General features: G+C 56.9%; 1 protein-coding gene across 1 annotated transcript in view; it reads left to right on the top strand.

Moving 5' to 3' along the window:
• SYNPO (synaptopodin) overlaps positions 1 to 23,726 on the top strand; it is a 37,323-nt gene extending 13,597 nt beyond the window's left edge. The window contains 3 exon segments of the mRNA XM_034656866.1: positions 13,427 to 15,771; positions 20,995 to 21,347; positions 21,349 to 23,726. Of these exon segments, the coding sequence (XP_034512757.1) occupies positions 13,427 to 15,771; positions 20,995 to 21,347; positions 21,349 to 21,595 (2,945 nt within the window). The 3' untranslated portion in view covers positions 21,596 to 23,726.
• Position 23,727: the final 1 nt, after the last annotated feature.

The raw sequence follows: 23,727 nt of genomic DNA, 5'->3' as shown, positions 1-23,727 counted from the left end.
AGGGCCAAACCCTAGGAGGAGTTGGGGGGCCTGTGTTCTGAGTCCAGCTCCGCTGTACACTCTTGGGCACATCCCTTCTCCTCTCTGGGCCTCAGCCTCTCGGTCTGTAGTGTAGGGAAATACTCCAGTTTTCTGTGCTCAGTGTGGCCCATGGACACTCTATCAGCATCACCGGGAATTACGATTACATTACATGCACGTGAGAGCTTGAGAGGCCCTGCTCTAGGTCAGTCACTTAAACTTCAACATTTTTTTAAAATTAAAAGCTATAGAATTTTCCTCTTTTTCTGAAGTTTTACATATGAAGCACATAAGGGGGAACCACCCACTGTATATTTATTCATCGCATGAATAGGGAGGGGAAGGAGTGTGGAGGGGTGGTTGAGGCCTGGGAGTATTAGGACGGGCATCAGAAGGGAGGAGGAAAAGATAACAGGAAGAAGGTGGGGGTGGTGCCCCACCTTCTCAGGCTTCTTCCTTTTCCCTGGAGAGCTCCTGACCAGGTGCCTCGAAGAGCCTTTTCAGCTCTGACATCCAGAGTCCTTTGTGTCACAGGTTTGGAAAGATGGGCTGGGAGGGTGGGCACTTGACCATCGACAGCCTAGCAACCTTGTTCCCTGCTTGTCCCCATCTTGGTGTCCTGTTCCCTTCCCTGTGGAATTCCTGAAAGGGTAGCCGGTGCTATTCTTAGCGTGACAGGATAGTGAGGAGAGAAAATGCTAGTGCATTATTTATGCCTCTGAGTCAACAGGATTACATCCAGAGCTCCAAGAACACCACCCTCCCCGGATGGCCATCATTGTCACTGCCTTGGCAGATGGGGGGAGGCACTTCCCATGACCCATAACGCGCCCCTCCTGGCCCTGACCATTCCTGCTCAGAGCCTCCAGGCCCTGGCCGGGAAGTGGGTCATGAAATAGAACGGTAAGCTAGGACTAGGGCAGAGTTGCTCTGGACATAGCATTCATTTCTGTGTTCATTCAGCATGTATTTATTGAGCACATACTACTCGCGGGAGGGATGGGTGCTCTGGTGAATGAGACAGAATCCCTGCCTTCCAGAAGCTCCCACTTGAGCCTGTGAGTTTATGGTGCTGTGTCCTCACAAAAGCATCTGTGCCCAGGCCTGATGCTTGGTGCTTTGCACCTCTAAGACCTAGTCCTCACAATCGCCCTGCAGGGTAGGGATTAGGAGACCCCTTTACGAAGGGGGATGCTGGGCATGGCATTTATAAGATGTTCTCAAGGTAGTGATGTGCTCAGCTGCCGTTTGAACTCAGGTTGATAGGAACAGAAGGACCGCTTCGGATCAAACGGTAGCACGTAACGTTAGGAATTTGGGGAGCCCCCTCATGCCCAGTGAGAGGGACATTATGGCTAGAAGGAACTTAACTGTGTGCAGTTGTCCTGATCTCAGTGAACCCTGAGTTACTGGAGAAGCCATGCGTGTCCAGAGTTTCTGTAAGCCTGCAGGGGAAGGACAGGTACACCGTGGGCCAGAAGTCAGAACCATCTGGGATGAGGTGATAAGGCTGCAGGGTGGCAGCTCTCATGAAGCTGAGCCGGGGTCCCTGGCTGGCTCTGGCCGCTGAAGACTTGCGTTCCGGGAGAGCGCAGGCAGGCCACTTGGTCTCTCTCTGCTTCAGTTGTCTAGTCTGTAATACAGTGTAGCAACCCCTGCTCTGCTTCTGTCTTTGATGGATGCGAAGGTGCTGGTAAAACTATAACAGTGTGCATGGCCAAGGGATGGCCCATTACGTAAATAAATATATTTTAAGTGTATTTTTTTGTTAACACTGTGTGGTCCTACTATGTACCAAACTATGTTCCAGCTTTTTCCCATACGATAATTCACTTATAAACACATTAATAAAGTCATGCACTCTAAAGCCCAAGGGGTCCCCAACTTGGCAATGCTCCAGAACCCCTCAGGGGGACTGTTAAGGTGGATAATCTGTGGTCTGGGGCTGGGGTGGAGCCCAGGAATGTGCTTTTGGGACACACTTCCTGAGAGATCCTAGAGCACCTGCAGGTTTCTGTTCTGGCCAGAGAGGGGATGGGATTTGCTCCAGGCCTCACGATGAGTTGGGGACCAGACTGAAACTAAAAGCCAGACCTCCCGCTCCCTGTCTGGCCCTTTGCTCCTCCTGTCAGCTGCTCCGCACCGCCCCCTCCCCCCCAGCAACCTGAAGGGATGAAGCCAGGGATGAGGATTGTGACATGCAGTGGCGCCGGGGGGCAGCTGGTAACATTTACAGTGCCGCCCGAGGCATTTTACGTGGCTTTTCCATTTAATGGCAGTATGGGTGGAAAGGGGGACATTCTTCGCAAGGACAAAACCCACCGGCACATTTGAGTATCAGGTGGTAGATTTTTACGTAACCTTGGAAAGAGGAACCCATGACCGAGGGGCAGCGAGGCTGGAGAGGGGAACTTGAAGTCAGGCCCCAGCCCTTAATGCTCTGCAGTCGCATGTGCCCTCCAGGCAAGGGCTGTCTGGGGGCTCAGTTCCCTGCAGACAGGGGTGGGGGGGTGGGGGGGTGGCGGGAGAGAGCTGCGCGCGGCCCTCCCACCAGCTGTGCGCCTGCCACCTGTGCATCTAGGCCCGTCGGCGACCAAGGACCTGTGTGTGTCCTTGCCTACGTGCGGCTGCCCAGTGCACACACATTCGTGCGAAGGTTCTGCCCCCTCCGTGGGTGTGCAGGCAAGCCGCGTGCACTGCAGGAGTGAAGCAGGCAGCGCCTCCGTGTGCTGGTGTGCAGAGGTCGCGCTGCAGCAGGCCAGGCTCTCGCCAGCATCCAGAAGCTACTGAGAGCGCCTGTGTATTGCAGGGTGTGTGTGCGCGCGCGTGCGCGCAAATGGCCGCAATGCAGGGGGATCCCTGAAGGGCAGCGGGAGAAGGGACGTTAGAGAACTTGGTGTCTTCATCGTGCCCTCCCCCTGCACCTTACGTCACCATCCTCAGACCTGCCAGGTGCGAGCCTGCCTCAGGACCTTAACCCCAGCTGTCCCTGCCGCCTGGCCTCTCTTCTCCTGGACATGCACAGGCCTCACTCCCTCCCCCGCTTCACTTGACTCAGGTGTGACTTCTCAGGGACTTTGATTACCGTATTTACCTTTGCAGACCCCCCCCCCCATGCAGTCAGTATGTGTCTCGTCCCTGCTTTATCTCTTTCTCTAACATTTACCTTCTGACTTACTGGTGTGGTTACTCATATACTTATTATCTTGCTGGCCTACTAGAAGGCAAGCCGGGGTCTGTGTTACTCTTCATGGCTGTGAACAGTGCCTGGCCGTTAGCTGGGGTGCAGAAGATATCGGGTGAATGAATGAGTCCATGCTCCACCCATACTTCCTTCTTTCCTTTGAAGTGTCTCACTCTCATTACTGAAATACCTGCTTTTCCCTAAGCAGTACTATGTCCTTCACAGGCTTGACGTGCTCGTTATGCCCCTTTGCCACTACACATGTGACACCTACCTAACCATGATGATCGCAGGTCTCGGGGTCCCCCTCAGATCCTTCGGCTTCCACTAGAGGTGTGGGGGCACCACACTCTAGGAATCGCTGTTCCAGTCCAATCCCTTCTTTGAACGCGTGGACAAACTGAAGCCCAAAGACGGTCAGGAACTAGTCCAATGCCTCACCCAAATTGTGACAGGATAGATGCTGGGGCCAGATCTCCTGGCCTGTAGTCCTCTGTTCTCTGGCAGTGTGAGGGGCAAGGGGCATGCGGGGCTGGGTGGTCCAGCCTCTCCTCTGGCAGCACACTCCTCCTGCTGGAGGGGAGCCAGACAGGCCTGGTCACTGGGGAATGGCATGTGGGCATGGCGGGGTCGGCAACCTCCAGCACGCCCCAGGCCACGGTGCCCTCCCGGCTGTAGGGCCGTGCACCAGGAGGTGGGAGCCAGCCTTGGCTGCACCTTCCCTCCTTGGACTCTTAGGCCTGGGGTCACTCTCAAGGGGCTTGGACACGCACATCTAGCAAGGGCCAGACCTTGGATTCAAACCTGGTTTTCTCTGCTACAGCAGGTTGGCTAGAGATTGACGCTGGGGTGCCCTTGTGGAAAGGATGCTGGGAGAGGAGGGGTCTGAGAGTAGGGCAAGTTGGGCTGTGCTGGTGAGCAGAAGATCGAGACCAGACCCAGAGAGGGCCGGGGAAGGGAGGAAGAGAGACAGACAGGCAGAGCCTGAGCCCCGCAGAGTTATGCAGAGGTGGGTTGGTGCGAACGGCTGAGTTAGGTCCCCCTCAGGCGTGTGCGGTACTTTATACCATGGGAACCATTTCTGCGTCTCATTTATGCAGCAGTGACTCTGCAAAGCAGATATGATCATGCCTATTTCACTGATGAGGAAGTCGAGACCCAGAGAGGTGAGGTGGTTTTCTAAAGGTAGCTGGCGAGTGGTGCAGGACGCCTGGCTGAGCAGGGCGTGGGAGGAGAGCAGGCCGCGCCCCTGGCTGGACTTGGACTTGGTCGAGGAAGGCTTTCTGGGAAGGGCCGGAGAGCTGAGTGGATGCGGGAGTGAGAGGCAGCCGTGGAGATCGCACACCACTAACTGGCCAGATAACCTTGGCAAATCCCCAAAACCTTTCTGAGCCTGTTTTCCCATCTGTCAAATGGGTATAATGGCACCCCCGGGCCCCAGCTTGCGAAGAGAAAATGAAACAGCATCATAACATCCTGATGATACTTAAACCAAATGCCTGGAACTTACGAAGTTCCTAGGAAGCCGCAGTCTGAGTGACAAAAGTGCAGTGTGTCCCGCCCTGACACGTTTGCCCTCCGCAGTCACCTGCCCTGGCCAAGGAAGGGATTCCCAGAGCCTTCTGCAGGCAGATGTGAGCACGCCTGAGACCTGAGAGTTGGCATGGCCCGGGGAGCCGCCAGGGGAGGCAGGCGAGCAAGCCTCAGCAGACCGGCAGCCTCCAGGGTCAGGCAGCCTCCAGGGCCCGGCAGCGGCAGCGGGTTCACCCAGGCTGCCAGCGCTGTTTACCCCGGGGCAGGGACTCCGCTGAGCGGGCCGTCATTATCATTCCTGCTGCGTTCTTTCTCCCCGGCTATTTATTTTTCTGTGAGGAAGGAATGTGGGGAATTTACCACAGGGCGCTGGCCTTCACTTTCGCTGCCTGGCCTCTTCTCTAAGAGGGAAGCGGCCCAGACAGATGGCGGAGGAGGCCAAGGCGAAGGCGGAGCAGGGTCCGGGCCAAATCCAGGGCCCGCCGGTGGGGCGCTTATGTACCCACCCGGAGGGCCCATGCAGGTAGCACGGTGCCGCTGGTCCCCGGGCATACTCCGTGTAAGGTCCACAGCTCCGGTGGAACTTTCCCTGGAACGCCCCATTCACCATCCAACTCCGGGCCAGCCCAACGGCTGTGTCCCTCTCCAAGGTGCCTTCCTCCGCAGCTGGTCTTGATTTGGGGTAGGGGTGGTGGAGGGGAGTGGGGTGGGGATTGCCTTGAGCCTTCCCACCCCTTTGGGGCTGGCCCTGGTGCTTGGAATGCCAACACAGCTCTGTCTTTCAAGATCGCCAGCATATGCTACCCCCTCCAGGAAGCCTTCCAGGATTCCTTCATCCTAATTAATCTCTCTTTTAGGCTTTTTATTGTCTCAGTGCTTCATGGAATATTCTACCTCTTAGGTCTAACACTGTGATTTGAGGTTTCATATCGCTTTTCACCCACAGACATGTCGCTCCCTCCTTCCTTCCTTCTCCCCACTTCTTCCAGGAAGTACCCTCTAGAGTTCTGATCTAGAATCCGGATGAATCTGAGATCTAGAGGTATCTAAAAGTAGTCTCCCAGGACAAATGGCAAACTGTGAAGGTGGATTTGCATGTGGAAGGGCTCATCCTTCCGTCGTTAATTTCCTCCACACTTAGTGAACGAGTGCGGCCTCTGCTGAGTGTGGGGGCATTTAGAGAGGATGGAGACCTGCTCTGGCCCCAGGTTGCTACAGGGCCCAGAGAAAGGGCTGCATCTTTGTGGAGGGCCCAGCGCGCCAGACCCTGGGCTGGGAGCGGGAGACCCAGAGATGGACTCGGTCCACCTACGGCCCTGGCACAGGCAGTTCAGGGGAAGACGTCTCTCCCCACGCTGGCTCACTACCTTTCATCTCCTGGAGGAAACATTCCATCTGGAAGGGCAGGGTGTGGCGGTCCCTTCTGTACTCCCGAGGCTCCCAGGGCTGGGGCGATGGAGGCTGGTGCAACAGGAGAGGACTTGGCTGGGCAGGCCTGGCTTACCAGGGCTGGACCGGGAAGCGGGGGCCCGCGTCTGAGCTTGGTGCTCTGTGAACCTATCCTTTCCAGTTTGCTGTGCACCGGGGGCTGAGCCTGCCTCTGTCTGGGTCACCAGTTCAAGTCCCTGAAACTCTAATTGTAGGTTAGTGTTTAGGCCAGTAGAGCAGGCAGGAAAGAGGTGGTGGCTCCTGGTCCTTGGCAGAGAAGGCCCTGCAGCTAGGTCTAGCAGTGAACACTGCTTGTGGCCTAAGGGGATAGCTGCCAGCTAAGGCCCACAGAGCCCTCTTCTTAGGTTCCCCTCAACCCACCCACCCTGCCTGCAGGATCACAACCCGCTTCCAGCATGGAGATACCAGGAGTGAGGCCAGGCCTGCTTCCCCTCAGGCCTTGGCTCCTGAACTTTCTCAGCCTGTTGTTTCCTCTGACCCCCTTCTACTCTGAGTTCCCTGGGGCCAAGCTTGAGCAGGGGTGGAGCCCTGATCTCAGGAGTCTGGATGGATTGATGAGGGCTTCCTGGAAGAAGTGGCAGTGGGCTGGGCCTGGAACAGTGGGTGGGGAAAATGAGCTCTTCAGAAGGAGGGGGCCCAGGCTTGGAATCCACTCCCAGCTCCAGTTCCGCTCTGCCTGCCCCTTGCTGGCTGTGAGACCTGAGGTGCGCTCTCTAATTCTGTGGGTCTCTTTTTCCTCAACACAGGCCACGGAGCCTCCCTTATGAGCTGCTGTGAGGTTTCAGTGAGAAAACATATGCCCACCCCCTCGCTCAGCAGCAGCTGGCGCTCCTCACATGTTGCTTATTGTCATCCCTATTGACTTCATTGTTATCCTTCAAGCACGAGTGGAAGGTGTGGGGGGCAGGGGAGAATACAGAAGGGAAGCCTTTGAGGCCCCAGGGCTGGGGGGGGCTCCTGCAGTTTGCGGGGGGGGGGTGGAATAGACCTAGATCGTGATTGCTACAGAACGAGACCTTGGGGGGAGGCAGTGTGGCCCCTGGGATGGGCCCTGGACGGGGCGCTGGGCCACCCTGTTTGAATTCCAACTGTGCCCCCGCCTAGCTGGGCCACCTCGAGCAAGTCACTTCACCCCTCCTTAACACGGAGATGAGGGTACTGCTGACCACAGGGGTTGCAATTAATGAAACAAGGACCTGGCATGCGGTGAACATGCCCTGAAGGGTCGTTCTCACTCCTGTGAATAATAGGCAGAGTGATGAGGGCATTATGAAGCGGAGCAGAGGGCAAGGCTTTTCGGAGGGAGTGGTGGCATTCGAGTTAGGTGGGAAGGCTGGGGTATGGAGAAAGGATGGGAGGCAGAGGCGGGTTCCAGGTAGAGGGGTCAGGGGAGGTGGCGTATGGGAAGCACGAGCCGTTGGATTTTCCCTGGCCGCTGCTGAGGGCACAGAGAGCAGGTCAGCAAGCTCTCAGGCAGGCCCTGGCATCATGGGCCCTGAATGCCAGGATGAGGACTTGCTGTTTGATCTTCCACATCCTGGGGAGGCAGGAGAGAGAAGTGAGCACAGCCAGGCAGAGGAAGATGAATCTGGCAGCATGGGGCGGGTAGATTGGCGGAGGAGAGACTGGGGGCGGAGAGGCCATTTAAAAAGCTATTGCAAAATCGGTTTTCCTGATAAAGAGATGGGCTGAGTCATCTGTGGAGGAGAGAAGTCACATCCAGCTCCTCTGTTGCCTTCGAAGTGGGATTTTCCTCTCTTTGTCAGCGGGGCAGTTGGCTGCCTTTCCTGGAGGCTTTGAGAACCGAGGCCAGCTCAGCATCCAGGGGGAAGCTGGGCTGCAGGGAGGACCCAGCTGGAGTGAGTAAGAGGAGCGCTCGGCAGTGCCTTTGTGCTTTGGGGTGTGTGGCTTAGGGCATACGGCGTCCCTCTCTGATCTCAGTTCCCTTCTGGGCATCAAGAGAAGAGGCATGTGATGACTTCTGCCAGCCTGTTAGTGGCAAGCCTGGCGCTAGGTCTGGGGCTCCCCGTTTCTTTTCTTATGCATCTCCCATGTCCTGGCAGTCCTCCTCACCTTAGTATGAATTATTCTCCTCCCAAGAGGAGGGCTGGCGGCCCGCCGAGATTCAGTCAGGTTGCACTCGCTGGGACTTTGGCATGGATGGAGAACTCCCTAGGGAATAGAGGCTGTGTCATTTCCTCCTTGCAGCCGGGAGGATATGGGGCAGGGGCTGGCAAGGCAGCCGGGCCATTACTCAGGCCCAGTTCATCTTCCTGCCCCCCAGCCGAGCCAGAGGTTGTGCAGCGGCCAGCCATTGGTTCCTTCCTGACCCCGGCAGGCGGGCAGTTTACCCAGCCTGTTTACCTGTCCCACTGCCAAGACTCCCAAGCGGCCACAATGGGCTGCCTCCAGCCAGTCTGTATTCCCCCCTCTGGCTCCCTGGCCCACTCCACCCTATGTGGGGCCTGGGTACTCCCATTGACGGCAGCTGTGTGAAGAAGCATTTCCTTGAATTCTCTCCCTGTCCCGACCTTCTGCTCTGGCCTCCCTTCCCCTGCCCCACCTCCTTCCTTCAGATCCTCCGTCCAGACAGGCCTGATGGTCAGCAGGCCAGGCAACTGCCTACAGAGGTGATAGAGGTGGGAGAAAGGGCTTATCCCTGCCTAAGCACAACTGGAACTCAGGTCTCCTGACTCCCGATACCATGCTCTTTCCACTCCACTGGTCTTTCATCTCCTGGCAGTCTTTCTACCTCAGTAAGAATGAGTTCTAGTAACTCTTCTCCTGAGAGGAAGAAGGGAGAGAATGCATGGGTTGTTGTAGGCAGCCGAGAGGGGAGAGGGCACTGCTGGGGACATGGACCATGAGATGAAGAAATAGGCTGCACTGCAGCGCCTCGTCCAAGAGCTCCACAGCCTCTCTTGGTGTCCCACCCCCCAAGGTCTGGGGCTAGAAGGCAGAATGGTTAAGAAATGAGACTCAGCAACCAGACTCAGAGTTTTGAATCCCAGCTCTGCTACTTGCAAGTTGTATGGCCTTGGACAGGTGTCTCTGAGCTCCAGTTTCGTCTGCAAACTGGGGAGAGTAATAGTGCTGACCTGTCGGAGTTTGGGGGAAGAACTGAGTAGGACGATACGTGTCCAGTGCGCAGCGCGGCCCTTGGGCCGTAGTGGGGGCTGCACGATTGCTGCGGCCATTGTGGTCCTCATTCTGACAGCTGCACTTGGGGCTTCTTGCCCCCCCCCCCCCCTTAGGGAGTTACCCCTGTTGGACCCAGGTCTCCTGACCCCGGGAAGCTCTTCCTGGTGTCTACCCTCACCCCTTCCTCTCCCGAAGGCCTGTCTTCAGAGCTGCAGATCCATTGTCCAGAGTGGGTCCTTCAAGGGCCAGCACCCCGCCCTGAGAAGAGGGGACATCATGGCTGACACAGGCACAGGCTGCAGCCATGCAGATGCGGGGCTCAGTTGAGGTTCCTGTCCCCCGTGGCCCTCGGCCCCCTCTGCTTCTCTGGCATCAGGGAGCCCCATCTTGGTCCTGGCCGGCTGGGGCATGGCCAGGGGCACCCCAGTTCCTGAGTCTGGGGGATGTTGTGTGGAACCGCCTCCCTTAGTGCCCTGAAATGTGGGATTCTGGGGGACCTGTGGCTGGCGCAACCCCCCTTCTCTCAGCTTTATTTGTGCAGGGTGGCAGAAATCGGCTGGATCGCTGGCAGGGTCTTGCCCAAGCCTCCTGCCGGATTCCTTTTCCGTGGAGTCACTGCGGGCTGGGGGTGGGGGCCCGGGAGCTTCCTCGGAGGCAGGACTCTCTCACCCCTCGGCTTTTTCCACTGCCCTCCTCTTGTCCCAGAACAGCAGTGTGTGTGTGGGGGGTGAGTTCCAAGCCCAGCTGGGGGTCAGCAGACAGGGTCCTGGCCTGAGGCCTACCCTGCCACCCTTTCCCTCTCTCAGCCTCCCAGGCCCGCTTAGCCCCCGAGGGCCCTTCATGCTCTGACATTTTGGGCATTTTCGAAACCCATGGCCTTTAGAACCAGTCTGGGAATAGGATGGAAGCAGAGAAGTAAGGAGAAAAACAGGCAAGTGCGGAGACATTGGGAGGTCAGGACTATTCAAACGCTGAAGCACTTTCTGTGAGCCTCACGCTGTGGGAACATGTTAGCCAGAAAGCTTGGTGTCCTCTGGAGTCGGGGAGAGCCAGGCGTGAGCCTGCTCCTCTACTTTCTGGCAACTCACTTTACCTCTCCGAGCTTGCTTTTCTCATCACTACAAAGTGGATAATAGTTCAGGCTTCATGGCGTTGTTGTGGAAATTAAATAAGATAATATGTGTAATCAGTGTTAGCTACTGTGTCATAAGAAACACTGGTGGGATGACGGGTGTGTATCCTGACTGTGCCCCATGGGGACGTGATTTGTGTCTGTGAATCTGCAGGGCTCTCAAGTTGGAAAGAAAAAGCTTTTTATCTACATGGCAGTAGAAGTTGGGAGTTAGTGTAAGGAGTGACTTTATAGCAAAGGAGCATTCATCAGCAGAAGGCAGCTCTTTAGGGTGGTGAGCTCCCCGTCAGTGGAGTGTGTAAACAGAGACTTGTAACTCAGGGGCGTGGTCTTAGGGACACAGGAATTACGTGGGCAGTCAGACCCAGTGCCCCCATCCCCGAGGCTCTGAGGCTCTGTGGTTTGGGGCAGTAATCCCTGCCTCTCCGTAACGCTGGCATGACCTTAAGAGAGTCACATTCCCTCTCAGGATCCTGCTCTTGGGAGTGAATCTCCTTTGCCAGGAGAAGCTCTGACCCCTTGCAGGGAGTAGAGTAGGGTCACCACTGAACGGCTCCTCCCCAGGGTGGCCTGAGCCCTCTGCCCTGTCCCCCGGGCTTGATGACAGTGGGAGCTGCTGGCATTCATGACCTCACTGCAGCCTCTCGGCCCTAACGTCAGGGCTTTTATCTCTTCTTCTCAGTTAAGGAAACTGGCTCCGAGAGGTGTGGTGACTTGCCAAGGTCACACAAGTAGCAAACGACAGGGCCGGGATTCGGGCCAGGAGCCCCGGTTTCTAAGCAGAGCAGAGGAGGCGAACATCTCAGGAGCCCAGCAACCTGTCAGGGCCCTCCTGTGTGGCCAGCTCGCCCCTACCCGAGACCCCACCCCCGGGCAGCAGCCTGGCCAAACCTGCAAATCCTTCGTCTTTCATAGTTGGGGTGATCTGGGCAGGAGAGGAGCCGTAGCAGGAGGTCCACGGGGTGTCAGGGTGCACGGGGCAGGCTCTTCTGGACAGGTGGGCGTAGGTGTGTGTGTGGGAGGGGCACCAGATCCTGATGGGAGGAGGAGAGAAGGAGGTGGGGACCAGAGAGCTCTGTGTGGGCCTCCCTGCTGACTCCCTGGGCCTCAGTTTCCTCATCTATACAATGGGGGTAGTGGTCAAATAGCTGCTCTGTAAGGGCCCTTCCAGCTCTGGGAGTCCATGAGTTCTGAGCCTCGCTGGCGGGATGCCTGGAAAGACTGTCCCTAGAGACCCATTCAGCCTGTCATGGCCAGTGCTAATGAGGGCATGGTAGAAGGGAGGGCAGGGTCAGATTCCTTGAGAATTAATTAGCTTCCCACAGTAGGGAGGGGCGGGGGGGAAGATGACAGAGGGAGGAATTTTCCCAGCCACTGACGGAGCTGTTAACTGTGGCCACAAGCTCTCTTATCCATCTGTCCACTGGGCCTTTTGTTCATTCATTGTTCAGTAAGCATCAATTGAGCACCAGCGGTGTGCCAGCTGGGCACTGGGGATATAAAGAGAAGTGGTTGCCTACAGTGAATTTACAGATTAACAGGGGCCTGACTTTAGCCTAATCACCGACCTCAGGTCCCGGACTCCACAGCCCTAGACTGAGCCCGCCCCCCACCACTGACTGTCTCCTGTACATTCCAGAGGGACCTTTTGGGACAAGTGAGCAACTTAGGCATGGGTTGTGAACCCAGAGAGAACTGGTTTTGACCCCAGTCTCCGCTCTTTGCTGTGTGACTGTGGGTGAGTTACTTACTAAGCCTCCGGACCTCATTTTCTGCTTCTGTAAAACAGGGACCGGTAATGTTTGTCTCCCAGTGTTGTTGTGAGGACAACATCAAGTAATGCAGTGTTCCAGTATAGTTGCTGCTGAAATTAGCCCAATGCCTTACTCTCATGATATTAAACTATGAGAATTTTAAAATGATTATTTAGCTAAAAGTGAGAAGAAACTCTGCAAGAAGAGACTGGTCACAGTTGTTACTGATTTGTGGTGGGGGTGCTCAAGGGTGGAAGGACATTTTTTTACTGAATACTTTTGGTTTTTTGAATTTTTGAATTTTTAGACCATGTGAATGCATTACCTATTCTAAAAAGCGGAAGTGTTACTATTAGTGTTAGCAAAGATTATACTGTGAGTCTGAAAGTGTAAAGGGCCCTAAGACCAGCACATAAGAAAGTGTCCTAGGGGTTCATTCTTGCATCCAGTAATGCCTACTGAGTGTCCGCTCTATGCCAGGCACAATTCTAGGGGCAAGGGACAGAATGATGACCAGGTCAAACAAGGTCATTGCCCCCTTAGAACTTGTATTCTAGGTGGGGCGATTGATGATAAAGAAGGAAACAGTAATTCCAAATTATGGTGAATGCCATGAAGAAAACAAAGAGATGGGAGAGAGAGGGGAGGACTGATTATAGAAGGAGACCCCTCCAGAGAGGGAACATTCAAGCGAGTCCCACGTGGCAAGAAGGAACCAACGTGGAATGCCGCCTGGGAAAAGATCATTCCAAGCAGAGAAAAGAGCAAGTGCAAAGGCCCTGGGGCAGAAACAAACTTGATATTTTCAAGGGATTGAAAGAATGCCAGCGGGGCAGAGCCTAGTGAGTGGAAAGGGTGGTAGGGGATGAGTCAGGGATGTAGTGGGCCTGTACTGCTAGGGTGAGGTGTTCTTGCTGAGTTTGATAAAGAGCGGTATCAACAACCTTTCGGGGGGAAGCCAAATGAGGGGCCGGCTCATCCTGAAAGGGTAATCGGGAGGTTTTACGTAGGCAGTGGCATTTGAGTCGGCCCACGACTGTTGGGTCAGGGATCTTTATGAGGAGACGGGATTCCAGGACACAGTGAGTAAAGATCAAATTCCAGAGGGAGAGCTCATCAGTAGGGGGGACACGGTGGCCGGCTGTCTGTCTGTCTCTGTACCCCTGGCTCTGCATTCCCATTTGCTAACTGGACCTCTGTCCCCCTCTACAGCATTGGGCCAGAGCACCAGCATCGAGAGAGATCTGAAAGAGGCCAAGGCCCGGAGCCGGCAGATCGCAGCCCAGCTGACCACCCCTCCCAGCTCCAACTCCCGCGGGGTCCAGCTCTTCAACAGGCGCCGGCAGAGGGTGAACGAGTTCACCTTGGAGAACCACGGCCGGAGGGGACAGAAGCCCAGCCAGGAGTCCCTCAGGGTGCCCCCTGCCAGCCCCACGGGCTATGCCTCAGGGCTCAGCTTGAGTCCCACCTCACTCCCTGAACCAGGCCCTCCAAGGAACACCGACAGCCAGAGCCCTGACGTAGGGGTCCCTGCTCACAGCATGGAGGGATGTTCAGAGAAGGCCAACCTGCTGCGGCACCTGGAGAGGGTGGCCAGCGAGGAGGAAGAGGTACCACTGGTGGTGTATTTGAAGGAGAACGCAGCCCTGCTGACGGCCAATGGGCTGCACCTGTCCCAGAACCGAGAAGCCCAGCAGAGCCCAGCAAGCCCGCCGACGGCTGAGGTCCACAGCCCCGCTGCAGATGTCAACCAGAACCTTTCCTCCCTCCCCGCCGCCCTCATCACACCAGCCTCTAACAGCAACCACAGCCCGCCGGCCGCAGCCATCAACCAGAACCCGCCGGCACCTGTCACTCCGCAGAGCCTGCCGCTTTCAAACAGCCAGCAGCCCTCGGAGGCCCAGCTCCCTCCCAATGGCACCGTGTCAGATTCCAAACCCGGCGCCCTGTGTTCCAGCGGGCAGCCCCCGGAGCCAGCCGCGGAGGTGAGGTCCAGCACGCTCCTCATTGACAAGGTGTCTGCTCCACCTAGCACCACCAACACCTTCTCCAGAGAAATGACTCCGCCCTCCAGCTCCGGGACCCCAGCCCCAGATTTCATGTCCAGCTCCCTGCTCATTGATGTACAGCCCAGCGCCCCAGCAGGGTCAGCAGAGCAAGAGACACCTGGGTGGGCAGCCACACCCATGCCCGCCAAGCTCTACAGCGAGGTCCACTTCACACTGGCCAAGCCCCCGTCAGTGGTCAACAGGACCGCCAGGCCCTTCGGGATCCAGGCGGCAGGGAGCACCAGCCAGATGGAGCGGAGCCCCATGGTAGAGAGACGACATCTCGGGGAGAAGGCCCTGGCTCCCCAGCCCCCCAGCATTGCAGAAAGGAGCCCTCGGCCACAGAGACACGTGATGTCCCATAGCCCCATGGTGGAAAGAAGGTCTGTGGCACAGCGAAGCCCTGCCTTGGAGAGACGGCCCTTGGGGAACTTCACCCCACCCCCCACCTATGCCGAGACCTTGTCCACGGCTCCCCTGGCTTCTCGGGTTAGGTCTCCTCCCTCCTACTCTGCCCTTTATCCCAGCTCCGACCCCAAGCCTTCTCATCTGAAGGGCCAGGCAGTTCCTGCCAGCAAGACGGGCATTTTGGAGGAGTCGATGGCCCGCAGGAGCAGCCGGAAATCCATGTTCACCTTCGTGGAGAAGCCCAAGGTGACCCCGAATCCAGACCTGCTGGATCTGGTACAGACGGCCGATGAGAAGCGGAGGCAGAGGGACCAGGGGGAGGCAGGTGTGGAGGAGGAGCCCTTCGCGCTGGGGGCCGAGGCCTCCAACTTTCAGCAGGAGTCAGCACCCCGGGACAGGGCCAGCCCTGCGGAAGAGATCCTCCCGGAGTGGGCCTCGTGCCTCAAGTCACCGCGCATCCAGGCCAAGCCGAAGCCCAAACCCAACCAGAACCTGTCTGAGGCCTCGGGGAAGGGGGCTGAGCTCTATGCCCGCCGCCAGTCCCGGATGGAGAAGTACGTCATCGAGTCCTCGGGCCACACCGAACTGGCCCGCTGCCCTTCACCCACCATGTCCCTGCCTTCATCCTGGAAATATTCCACCAATGCTCCTGGCAGCTTCCGAGTGGCATCCCGTAGCCCAGCTCGGACCCCGCCCGCCTCCCTCTACCACGGCTACCTGCCTGAGAATGGGGTCCTTCGCCCTGAGCCCACCAAGCAGCCTGCCTACCAGCTGCGGCCCTCGCTCTTCGTCCTCTCGCCCATCAAGGAGCCTGTCAAGCCCTCGCCGAGAGCCGCCTCTCCCGCCAAGCCAAGCTCCCTGGACCTGGTGCCCAGCCTCCCCAAAGGGGCCCTCCCGGCATCCCCGGCCCTGCCTCGGCCCTCCCGCTCCTCACCGGGCCTCTACACCGCCCCCGGCCAGGACGGCCTCCAGCCCACCACCGTGAGCCCGACCTACAGCAGTGATATCTCCCCCGTGTCGCCCTCTAGGGCATGGTCTCCCCGCGCCAAGCAGGCCCCCAGGCCCTCCTTCTCCACCCGGAATGCTGGGATTGAGGCTCAGGTGTGGAAGCCTTCCTTCTGCTTCAAGTAAAGGACCCCACAGGGATCCCACTGCCTGGCAGGATCCCCTCTCTGGGGGTTGGATGGAGAGCAGATGTGGCTGGAAGTGGCACTGAGCTGAGGGCCAGGAGTATGAGGACTCGGGGCGCAAAGGCTCATACTGCCACCAGCTAGCTTTGTGACTCTGGGCAAGTCACCTCCGCTCTCTGGGCTGCAGTTGCCACAAGGGTCATTAGACTCCATGTCTGAGGGATTTGCCTTCTGATACTGGGTCGGGGGGAGGGTCACGAAGAGAGAACTCCCTTGGCAGGCCGAAGTCAGGCTGGGGGGCTTCCTCAGGCCTTTGTGAGCTCTAGGGATGCCAGCGTCTTGCTGGGGAATGGCCTAGAAGGGGACCCTAATGTGGGCTTCTGGAACACACAGAGCCGGCCAGTGCCTCCGTGCAGCCAGCCAGCCAAGGGTCCGCCTCCTCAGCTGCCCCAGCTCCTGACATCCTTCTGCCTGTCGCTGGCTTCCTACCTGCACTGGTCTGTCTCTTCCACCTCTGTCTTCTGGACGCCGTTTTCTCTCCGCTGCTTCAGAGAGCTTTGCCTCGGCCGCCAAGTGTTCTCCTCTCGTGGGTTCTTCTGCTGGATGAGGACTTAGCCTGCCACTGCTGTCTGACGCTTTCCTTCCCACCCCTCTGCTCCCCTGCCTCCCTGTCCTCTCCAAACACCTGGCTCCATGTTAGGGACCAGACCTCGGTCCTGGTTCCACCTGGCTCGCCCTCCACGTGCTGGGGCGTGCGAGGTCCCAGGGAGTCCCTGAGAGAAGGAGGGCCCTGTGGAAGGATGTGCAGGTGTGGGTGTGCAGCGAGAGAGGCCCCTGGCAGTGTATCCATTGGCTAGTCTGGCTTCAACCTCAGCCAAGATCTCCCCACTAAAAGCAGCTATCTCTGCGCAGTGGAGGGGGCCACAGGGAGAGAGGCTGGCGAGGAGGGTCTCGTCCCATCCCAGCCTCCCCCTTTGATGTGTGAGTCTGGCCAATTCACTTTCCCTTTCTGGGCCTCAGTTTTCTTATTTATACAGTCAGTGCCCTTCCAGCTGCAGCTGTCTGTGAGGATGACGAGGATAGGCTGGTGCTTTGGGAGAAAGGCCTTGTAAGTGATAAGACAGTCCCCTGGGAAGAGAGGGGGGAGGCAATGGGCTGTTGCCATAGAACCGTTGGAGATGAGAGGTCTGTGAGGGCGTCCTGGGGCGGGTGTGGCTGGAACAAGCGGCAGCAGGAGGCCAGGGGATCAGAAGCCCAGGCCGGGAGGGCGCAGGCTCCGGATGGCCTGGAGACGGGAGGAGCATAGGGAGGAGCATAGCAAGCCAGGGCGGGAGCACAGCTGCTTGGTGGGACGGAGGAGGAGACCTTAAGGTTTGGAGGAAAAGGCTGGGATATAAGAGATCTGGAATCCAGCAGCTTAATTCCATATGTATGCTTGGGTCTCAGTTTCCCCATACAGTGAGGGTGTTGAGTCAGGTAGTGTGAGATCCTCACCACCTCTGACATGTTTGATGTGACGCAGCCCCCAAACCAGGCTTTGTGGGGAGGGGGGCGGTGAGAGAATACAGACGCAAGAGGAAGAATTCAGATGGAAGCCTCCCAAGGCTGGGGGCCGAGCACCACCCACTTTCTCTTCCCCAGCCCTATTTCTGGGCTCCCCAGCGGGGCGAGGGGTGGTGGAGGCGGTGCCCATGCTGGGCTGAGCCTGCAGTTTTCGTGAGCTCTGGGCTCGTCTCCATGGGAACAGGGGGTGCCTTCCTAGTGAGTTCATTCTGCCCGGAACTTGGGGGCATGCGTGGGGGAGCCGTAAGTACACGCAGCTTTTTCATGCCAGGCCCCTCCCAGGACAGAGTGAAGCCCCCACCCCAGACCCCTGATCCCTTCCACCCCTGAGGGCCAGCAGTGGACAAGCCCACCCTCCATCCTGCAGCTCCTGCGGCCAGGCTGGCCGAGCTCTTCACCCGACTTTGTTTTCTCTCCTGTTCTCAATACACTCAGCCTCAAATCTGTCTTGCTTCTTTCTTTCTTCCGTGCTCCCTGCCTGGTGGTGCGGGCTCTCCCACTGCCTCCCTGATTCCGGCCTGGGAAGGGGGGGTAGGACTCCGCCGCTACGGTGTGTGAACGTGTGGTGTGTGTCTGCGTGCTGTTTGCCACTGCTGTGCGTCGCATCTGCCGTGGGTACAGGTGTGTGATGGCTTGGAAGCGAGGGCTGCCCTCTCTATTCCCTGGGTCAGCACTTAGGGAACCATACTCCTGTGGAAATCGTTCTGTTTTCTCCTTCCTCCAGAGTTTGGCCAAAAAGCCTATAGAGCATGGGGAAAACCCACAGCCCCTTAAAGTCCAGGTTTGTTTGAATTCTTTAAAAGTGGAATGTAAATGCCTTTAGCCAGTTCGTATACTCTCTAGTTCGTTCCCTCAGGCCCCCTCCCCCTCTCCCTGTTATCTTTATCTGGCAATTTCCCATATTCGTCACCTCCGGGCTCCTGAAAACAGTTTCTGCCCCTGGTGGAGAGGAACGAACTGCCATCAAGAGTCACAAGTGGGTTGTAGTCCCAGATCTGCACCTGACTCCTTGTATGACCTTAGACAACCCCTTCTCACCTCTGGGCCTCAGTTTCCCTTCCATACAAGGAAAGGCTCGCAGAAGGCTATCTGGGAGCTAGCTCCGTTTGGTATTGGATAGTTCCTGTCTGACTGCTCTGCCCAAGCCTTCACCCCACGCACGTGCCCTGCAATGGGACTGGTGCTGGGTTAAGTGGGCGCTGCTTTCTGAATTTTCACCCCTGTGCACTTCCAGGGAGTTCTGGCTTATATAAGACATTGAGAGCTTTGTCAGAAAGTGAACAGTCCCGATTTCTCACAGCTTTTTGTGTTGTGCACCCCACCTCTCCCACTGCACCCACAGAGTCAGTACCCAGACATGGCAGTTCCGCTGAGGTCAGGCTCTGGCCCACCTCCAGCTGCTTGCCGCTGCCCAGCATTCCAACCCAGGCTTGGGAAGTCAGTTCTGTTACTCCTTCCACCGGCTGGCCCCAGCCTTCCCCTCGTGGCCACCAAGGGCAGAGATAACCCTCAGAGATTTCAGACAGGTATCATAATTCCTCCTGCCCCAGCCTGCCCTTTTCCTAGCTGCGGAGCCCCGGTCCTTGTGCCCCCAGGCTTGTTGATGGGCTGGGATCATGAACTCTTGGCCCCATTTCCCACAGCTGGGCTGACTGAAAGCTTCCTGGGATGTGTCAGAGAGAGCAGCCCCCAGTGTCTCTGGCTCACATATACACAACTCTGATCCTGGGAGTGAAGAGGGGTGGATCCTATACTGAGCTTTAACTTTTCAAATTGATGATTGGGGTCTTGGATGTCCCCAGGAGGTCCCTAAGGCTCCCTCCAGCATTACCATCCCATTAAAATCTCCTATCCAGAGTGCTGTTTAAGGGACCGCATTCTGACTCAGCTCATCGAGTAGCTGTTGCCCTGAATGGAGACAACATAACACTTCCCTGCTTTCTTTTGATTGGGAGAAATCAGATTCTGATTGGATGAGAGGCCGACCGGCTTGACTGTGGCTGATTACTGATTGGATGAAAGAATGGATCTCATGAATGGTTCTAGATTTTGATTGGGTAGAAGACGCTGAATGGACTGGCTAGTTCTGGACGCTGAGGAATGACTGCTGGTGAATCTGGGTTAGATTGAAGGCTGAGTGGAATGGTTTACTGCTGGAATCTGATTGGATGAAGAGTTGGAGGGTTTAGCAGATGCAAGCTGGGCATGATTCTCAAGCTCTGCACTTTCAAACCAGTTCTCCATACTGCTTTAGCATGGCGTAGCCTTCGAGCAGGAGGTAGTGTCACACACACACACACACACACACACACACACACACACACACCCTATATCCTGGTGGGGCAGAACACACCAGATAGTTATTTACACCTCTGAACTTCATTTTCATCCTTGTAAAATGGGTGTGATAATGCTAGCCAGCTCATCAGCATGTTGTGAGGTTCTAATGAGAGAGAAAGGATGACATGGAAATCTGTAGAGAGGAAAGTCCCTAAATAGGTAGGAAACGGGTAGCATATAGCAGAGCAGTGCTTTATCACCTCGAAGATGTTCACCAACTCAGCTTCACCAAAGCCACACTCCCTACCCCATGCTGGCAAGAAGTCCAGTTAGGGGACTGTACTGCCTGGAGCACAAGGACCCAACTACCTTTTGTGCTCCCATCTGTCAGTGGGAACTTCCTCTCTGCTCAGAGTATGCAAGGAAAAATTAGGAGATGACCATGGCAACATGGCAAAGGGGGTTGGGGCTAAGAGGGCCTTTCCCTAAGTGCTTAGTAATAATGATCAATATTTTTGTTTTAAATTTTTATTTATTTTTAAAGATTTTATTTATTTATTTGAGAGAGAGAGAGGGAGCACAAGCAGGGGGAGCAGCAGAGGGAGAAGGAGAAGCAGGTTCCCTGCTGAGCAGGGAGCCCACACCGGGCTGGATCCCAGGACCCTAAGATCATGACCTGAGCCAAAGGCAGACACTTAACCCACTGAGCCACCCAGGCACCCCTCGTTTAAAAATTTAAAAATAGATAATACATCCATATCTTTCAAAAACCTAAACTAATATAAAAAGTAATACATGAAAGCTTTATTCCCACTCCTGTGGCTGCGTACCTTGCCCTGTTGGCCCCATTTCCCAACAGCGACCCACTTTGGTTAGTTTCCTGTGTAGCCTTCCAGGCTTTCTTTATGGTAAGGAACATCTCCTCCAGGGAATCTTTGAATACATGTAATATTCTTTTATATGAGTCATCTCCTTTAATCCTCACAACAGCCCCATAGAGTACGTGCTGATATTATACTCCCATTTCACAGAGGCTTCTGGTTGCTTCGTTGCTGAAACAACTTGCCCAAGTTCGTTCAGTAAGCAGCCAGGTCTGTCTCGGAAGCGAGCGTTCTTAACCACCAGTCCCCTGTCTCCCTGTTAAGCGCAGGAGCGGACAGCAGGGGCCTTTTCAAGCATGTGCTGAGGGCGGGGGCACCCTGCGTTTTACTGCGGGGGGCACTACTTCCCCGACTTGGGTCGCCTCCCTCCCGACTCTGAGCAATGACAAAGCAGACGCAGTCCCTCCCGAAACCCCGGTCCAGACGACCCCAGCACTAACGCCTCCCCGCCCCCTGTGCTCTCTCCCCAGGATCGCCGGGAGAGCCTGCCCACCTCCCCGCCCTGGACGCCGGGCGCCTCCCGGCCCCCCAGCAGCCTGGACGGCTGGGTGAGCCCGGGGCCGTGGGAGCCAGGCCGGGCGAGCAGCATGAGCAGCCCCCCGCCGCTCCCGCCGCCGCCGCCCATGTCTCCCTCGTGGAGCGAGCGCTCGGTATCCCCGCTGCGACCCGAGGCCGAGGCGCGGCCTCCCAGCCGCCAGCTGCAGGCCCTCCTGGCGCGAAACATCATCAACGCGGCCCGGCGCAAGAGCGCCTCCCCGCGGCCGGCGGGCGCCGAGAGCCTGCGGCCCTTCTCTCCGCCCGGGGCGCAGCCGCCGCCGCCGCCGGATCCCGCGGAGCCCGCTGCCCGCCGGGCCCTCGCCCTGCGCCAGCCCCCGGAGTCCGCTGCCCGCGACGCCCAGGCCCTTCCCCTACCGCCGCTCGCCCACGGACTCCGACGTGTCCCTCGACTCCGAGGACTCCGGGGCTAAGTCGCCCGGCATCCTCGGCTACAACATCTGTCCCCGCGGGTGGAACGGCAGCCTGAGGCTCAAGCGTGGCAGCCTCCCCGCGGAGGCCTCCTGCACCACCTAAAGCCGCCCCCGCTCCCGCTCCATCCCCACCCCGGGAGGGCTGAGCCAGAGGAAGAGTCGTGGGGCTTGGTACATCCCAGCATCACGTCGGGGAGGGAGGGTGGGGGGGGGGTGAGATCTGGCCGCTTTGGACAAGGGGTCAGGGGAGGAGTGCTCTGGGCTTGGGGCTGGGGTAGTGATCCAGGCTTGGCTTCTAGCCCTTATTCTATCATTCAGTCATTGTGTGACCCTAGGCACGACCCTTCCTCAGTCCGACCCTCAGCTTTACCTTCTGTTTAATGAGACTTTGGCCAAGGCCATCTTCACAAGTCTAAATTTCCCCTCCCCTCCCATCAATACGCATACAAACATGCGTGCACACACCTGCCTTGAAAGAGTCAGGGTGTTGTGTATATGGACCCCTAGACTCACTCCAGTACAGGGTTCCATACTCCTCCCTCTCTTCCTGGCTCTGCGCTCTGGAGTCTGGCAAATGAGGGGTGTGTTCACAAGCTCCTAGGCCTAAGTTCCCTGTCCCCACCCTGGCTTGACCATCCGCCTCCCTGGCACCAAGTCCCAGGCAGGAGCAGCTGTTTTCCACCCCTTCCCAGACAAGCTCTATTTTTACCATGGTGACCTTTAGAGAGGTTTCCCAGGCCAGCTCAAGGTGCCCCGCTGGCTCCTCGGGAGATGAGAGGTGGAAAGATTCCTCCTCCCAGATCCCTCTCGTGCTTTTCCTGCACCAGCTCACACCGCCGGGGTCTCTTATCTGTGGCCAGAGGGGAGAGTTGGAAGGTGATGGCTTACAACCCCAGCCCCAGGACTTGGGCCTCCAGGAATGCTAAAAAAGGTGCCCCCAACCCATCTATCTTTTCTGGGCCCTTTCATGGCAGGTTCCAGGCTCAACGCTGAGCTGGGGAGAGAAGAGTTGATATGGGGCTATCTGCTCTCCTGTGACTTTACCTGATGGCCCTGAGTTGAGGTTGCCCACTTGGAAAAGGGGAGGCAAGAGTTCCTTGTTATGGGAGGTATTCAGGCAGTAGCCTGGATGCATAGAGGAGATTCTAGTAGGAAGTGGATTGGCTCAGATGACCTCTGAGGGCTCTTCCAGTCCTCACATGCATTGCATGGGGTTAGGAAGGGAGGCGGATGGTGGTGGAGGATTGGCTGGGCAGAATTTGGGGAGAGATGAGCATGGGTGGGTGAGTGAGGGGTTAGACTAGAGTCTGCCTCTGTTTCAGGTTCCTTAGGGAATACCCCATTCTTCAGTTAGGCCCCAGTATCCATATCATACCCAGATGAGTGGGCACTGTTCTGCCCCATCTCTTTCCCGTTACACTCTGGTCTAGCTGGTGTCCGGTGCCCAATGACCTTGAGGAGCCTGGCTGCAGGCTGTGGCCTGTCGCTCAGATCTTGGGGTGGTCCTCATTCCAATCCCCAGGAGGGACATGGGAGGAATGTGGCTAAATTCTGTGGTTTCCAGAGTTGGTTGGTGGTGCCCTCTAGAGGTTCAGAATATCAGCTTCAGGATACTAAGTGCAGAAGAGGGTGGGGTGGGGCGCTGGCATCAGCTGAGGATCAGAGATGTAGGAGAAAGGATACCAAGGATGTTGCTAACAGTGAGGGACCGAGTGCGATTTGGGCTTACTCACCCATCAGGTGATGTTAGACCTGGAACCCGTAAGTAAGGCTAGGGAAAGCTGGGGTTAGGGTGGGAGAGAGTCAGTGGGGGTCTTTGGAATTGAGTGATCCCAGAGGGTGCCTAGGGCCTAAGGATGGGGAACACAGGCCCTGACAGTGGGAAGATAAGAGAGTGTTCCTGCTTGGTCGATGATGAGTTGACCACATTTACTGAAGTCCCCACCTGCTTCAGGGTTCCTTGTAGCATGGGAGACTGGGGCTAAGGGCCTCTTTCACAGAAGAGATGCTATCAGGCCACTGGTTGATGCCGTAGCCTAGAAAATCCACTTCTGCCTGCATTTCCCCCAAAGAACCAGCAGGAGGCAGCCCTGGAAAGCTGCAGTTCCACCTGGCTGCTCTCCCTGTCACGGCTTTCTCCCCCCATCCTCTCTAGCTCACTAGACACTGCCTGTGTTCTGTCTTTTGCCTCCTGTAGAATTCATCTCTGGCCCTCAATAAATGCTTCCTGCATCC

The sequence above is a fragment of the Ailuropoda melanoleuca genome, chromosome 3, assembly GCF_002007445.2.
Source record: "Ailuropoda melanoleuca isolate Jingjing chromosome 3, ASM200744v2, whole genome shotgun sequence".
Classification (NCBI taxonomy): domain Eukaryota; kingdom Metazoa; phylum Chordata; class Mammalia; order Carnivora; family Ursidae; genus Ailuropoda; species Ailuropoda melanoleuca.
This window is presented reverse-complemented; position numbering and strand designations above follow the sequence as displayed.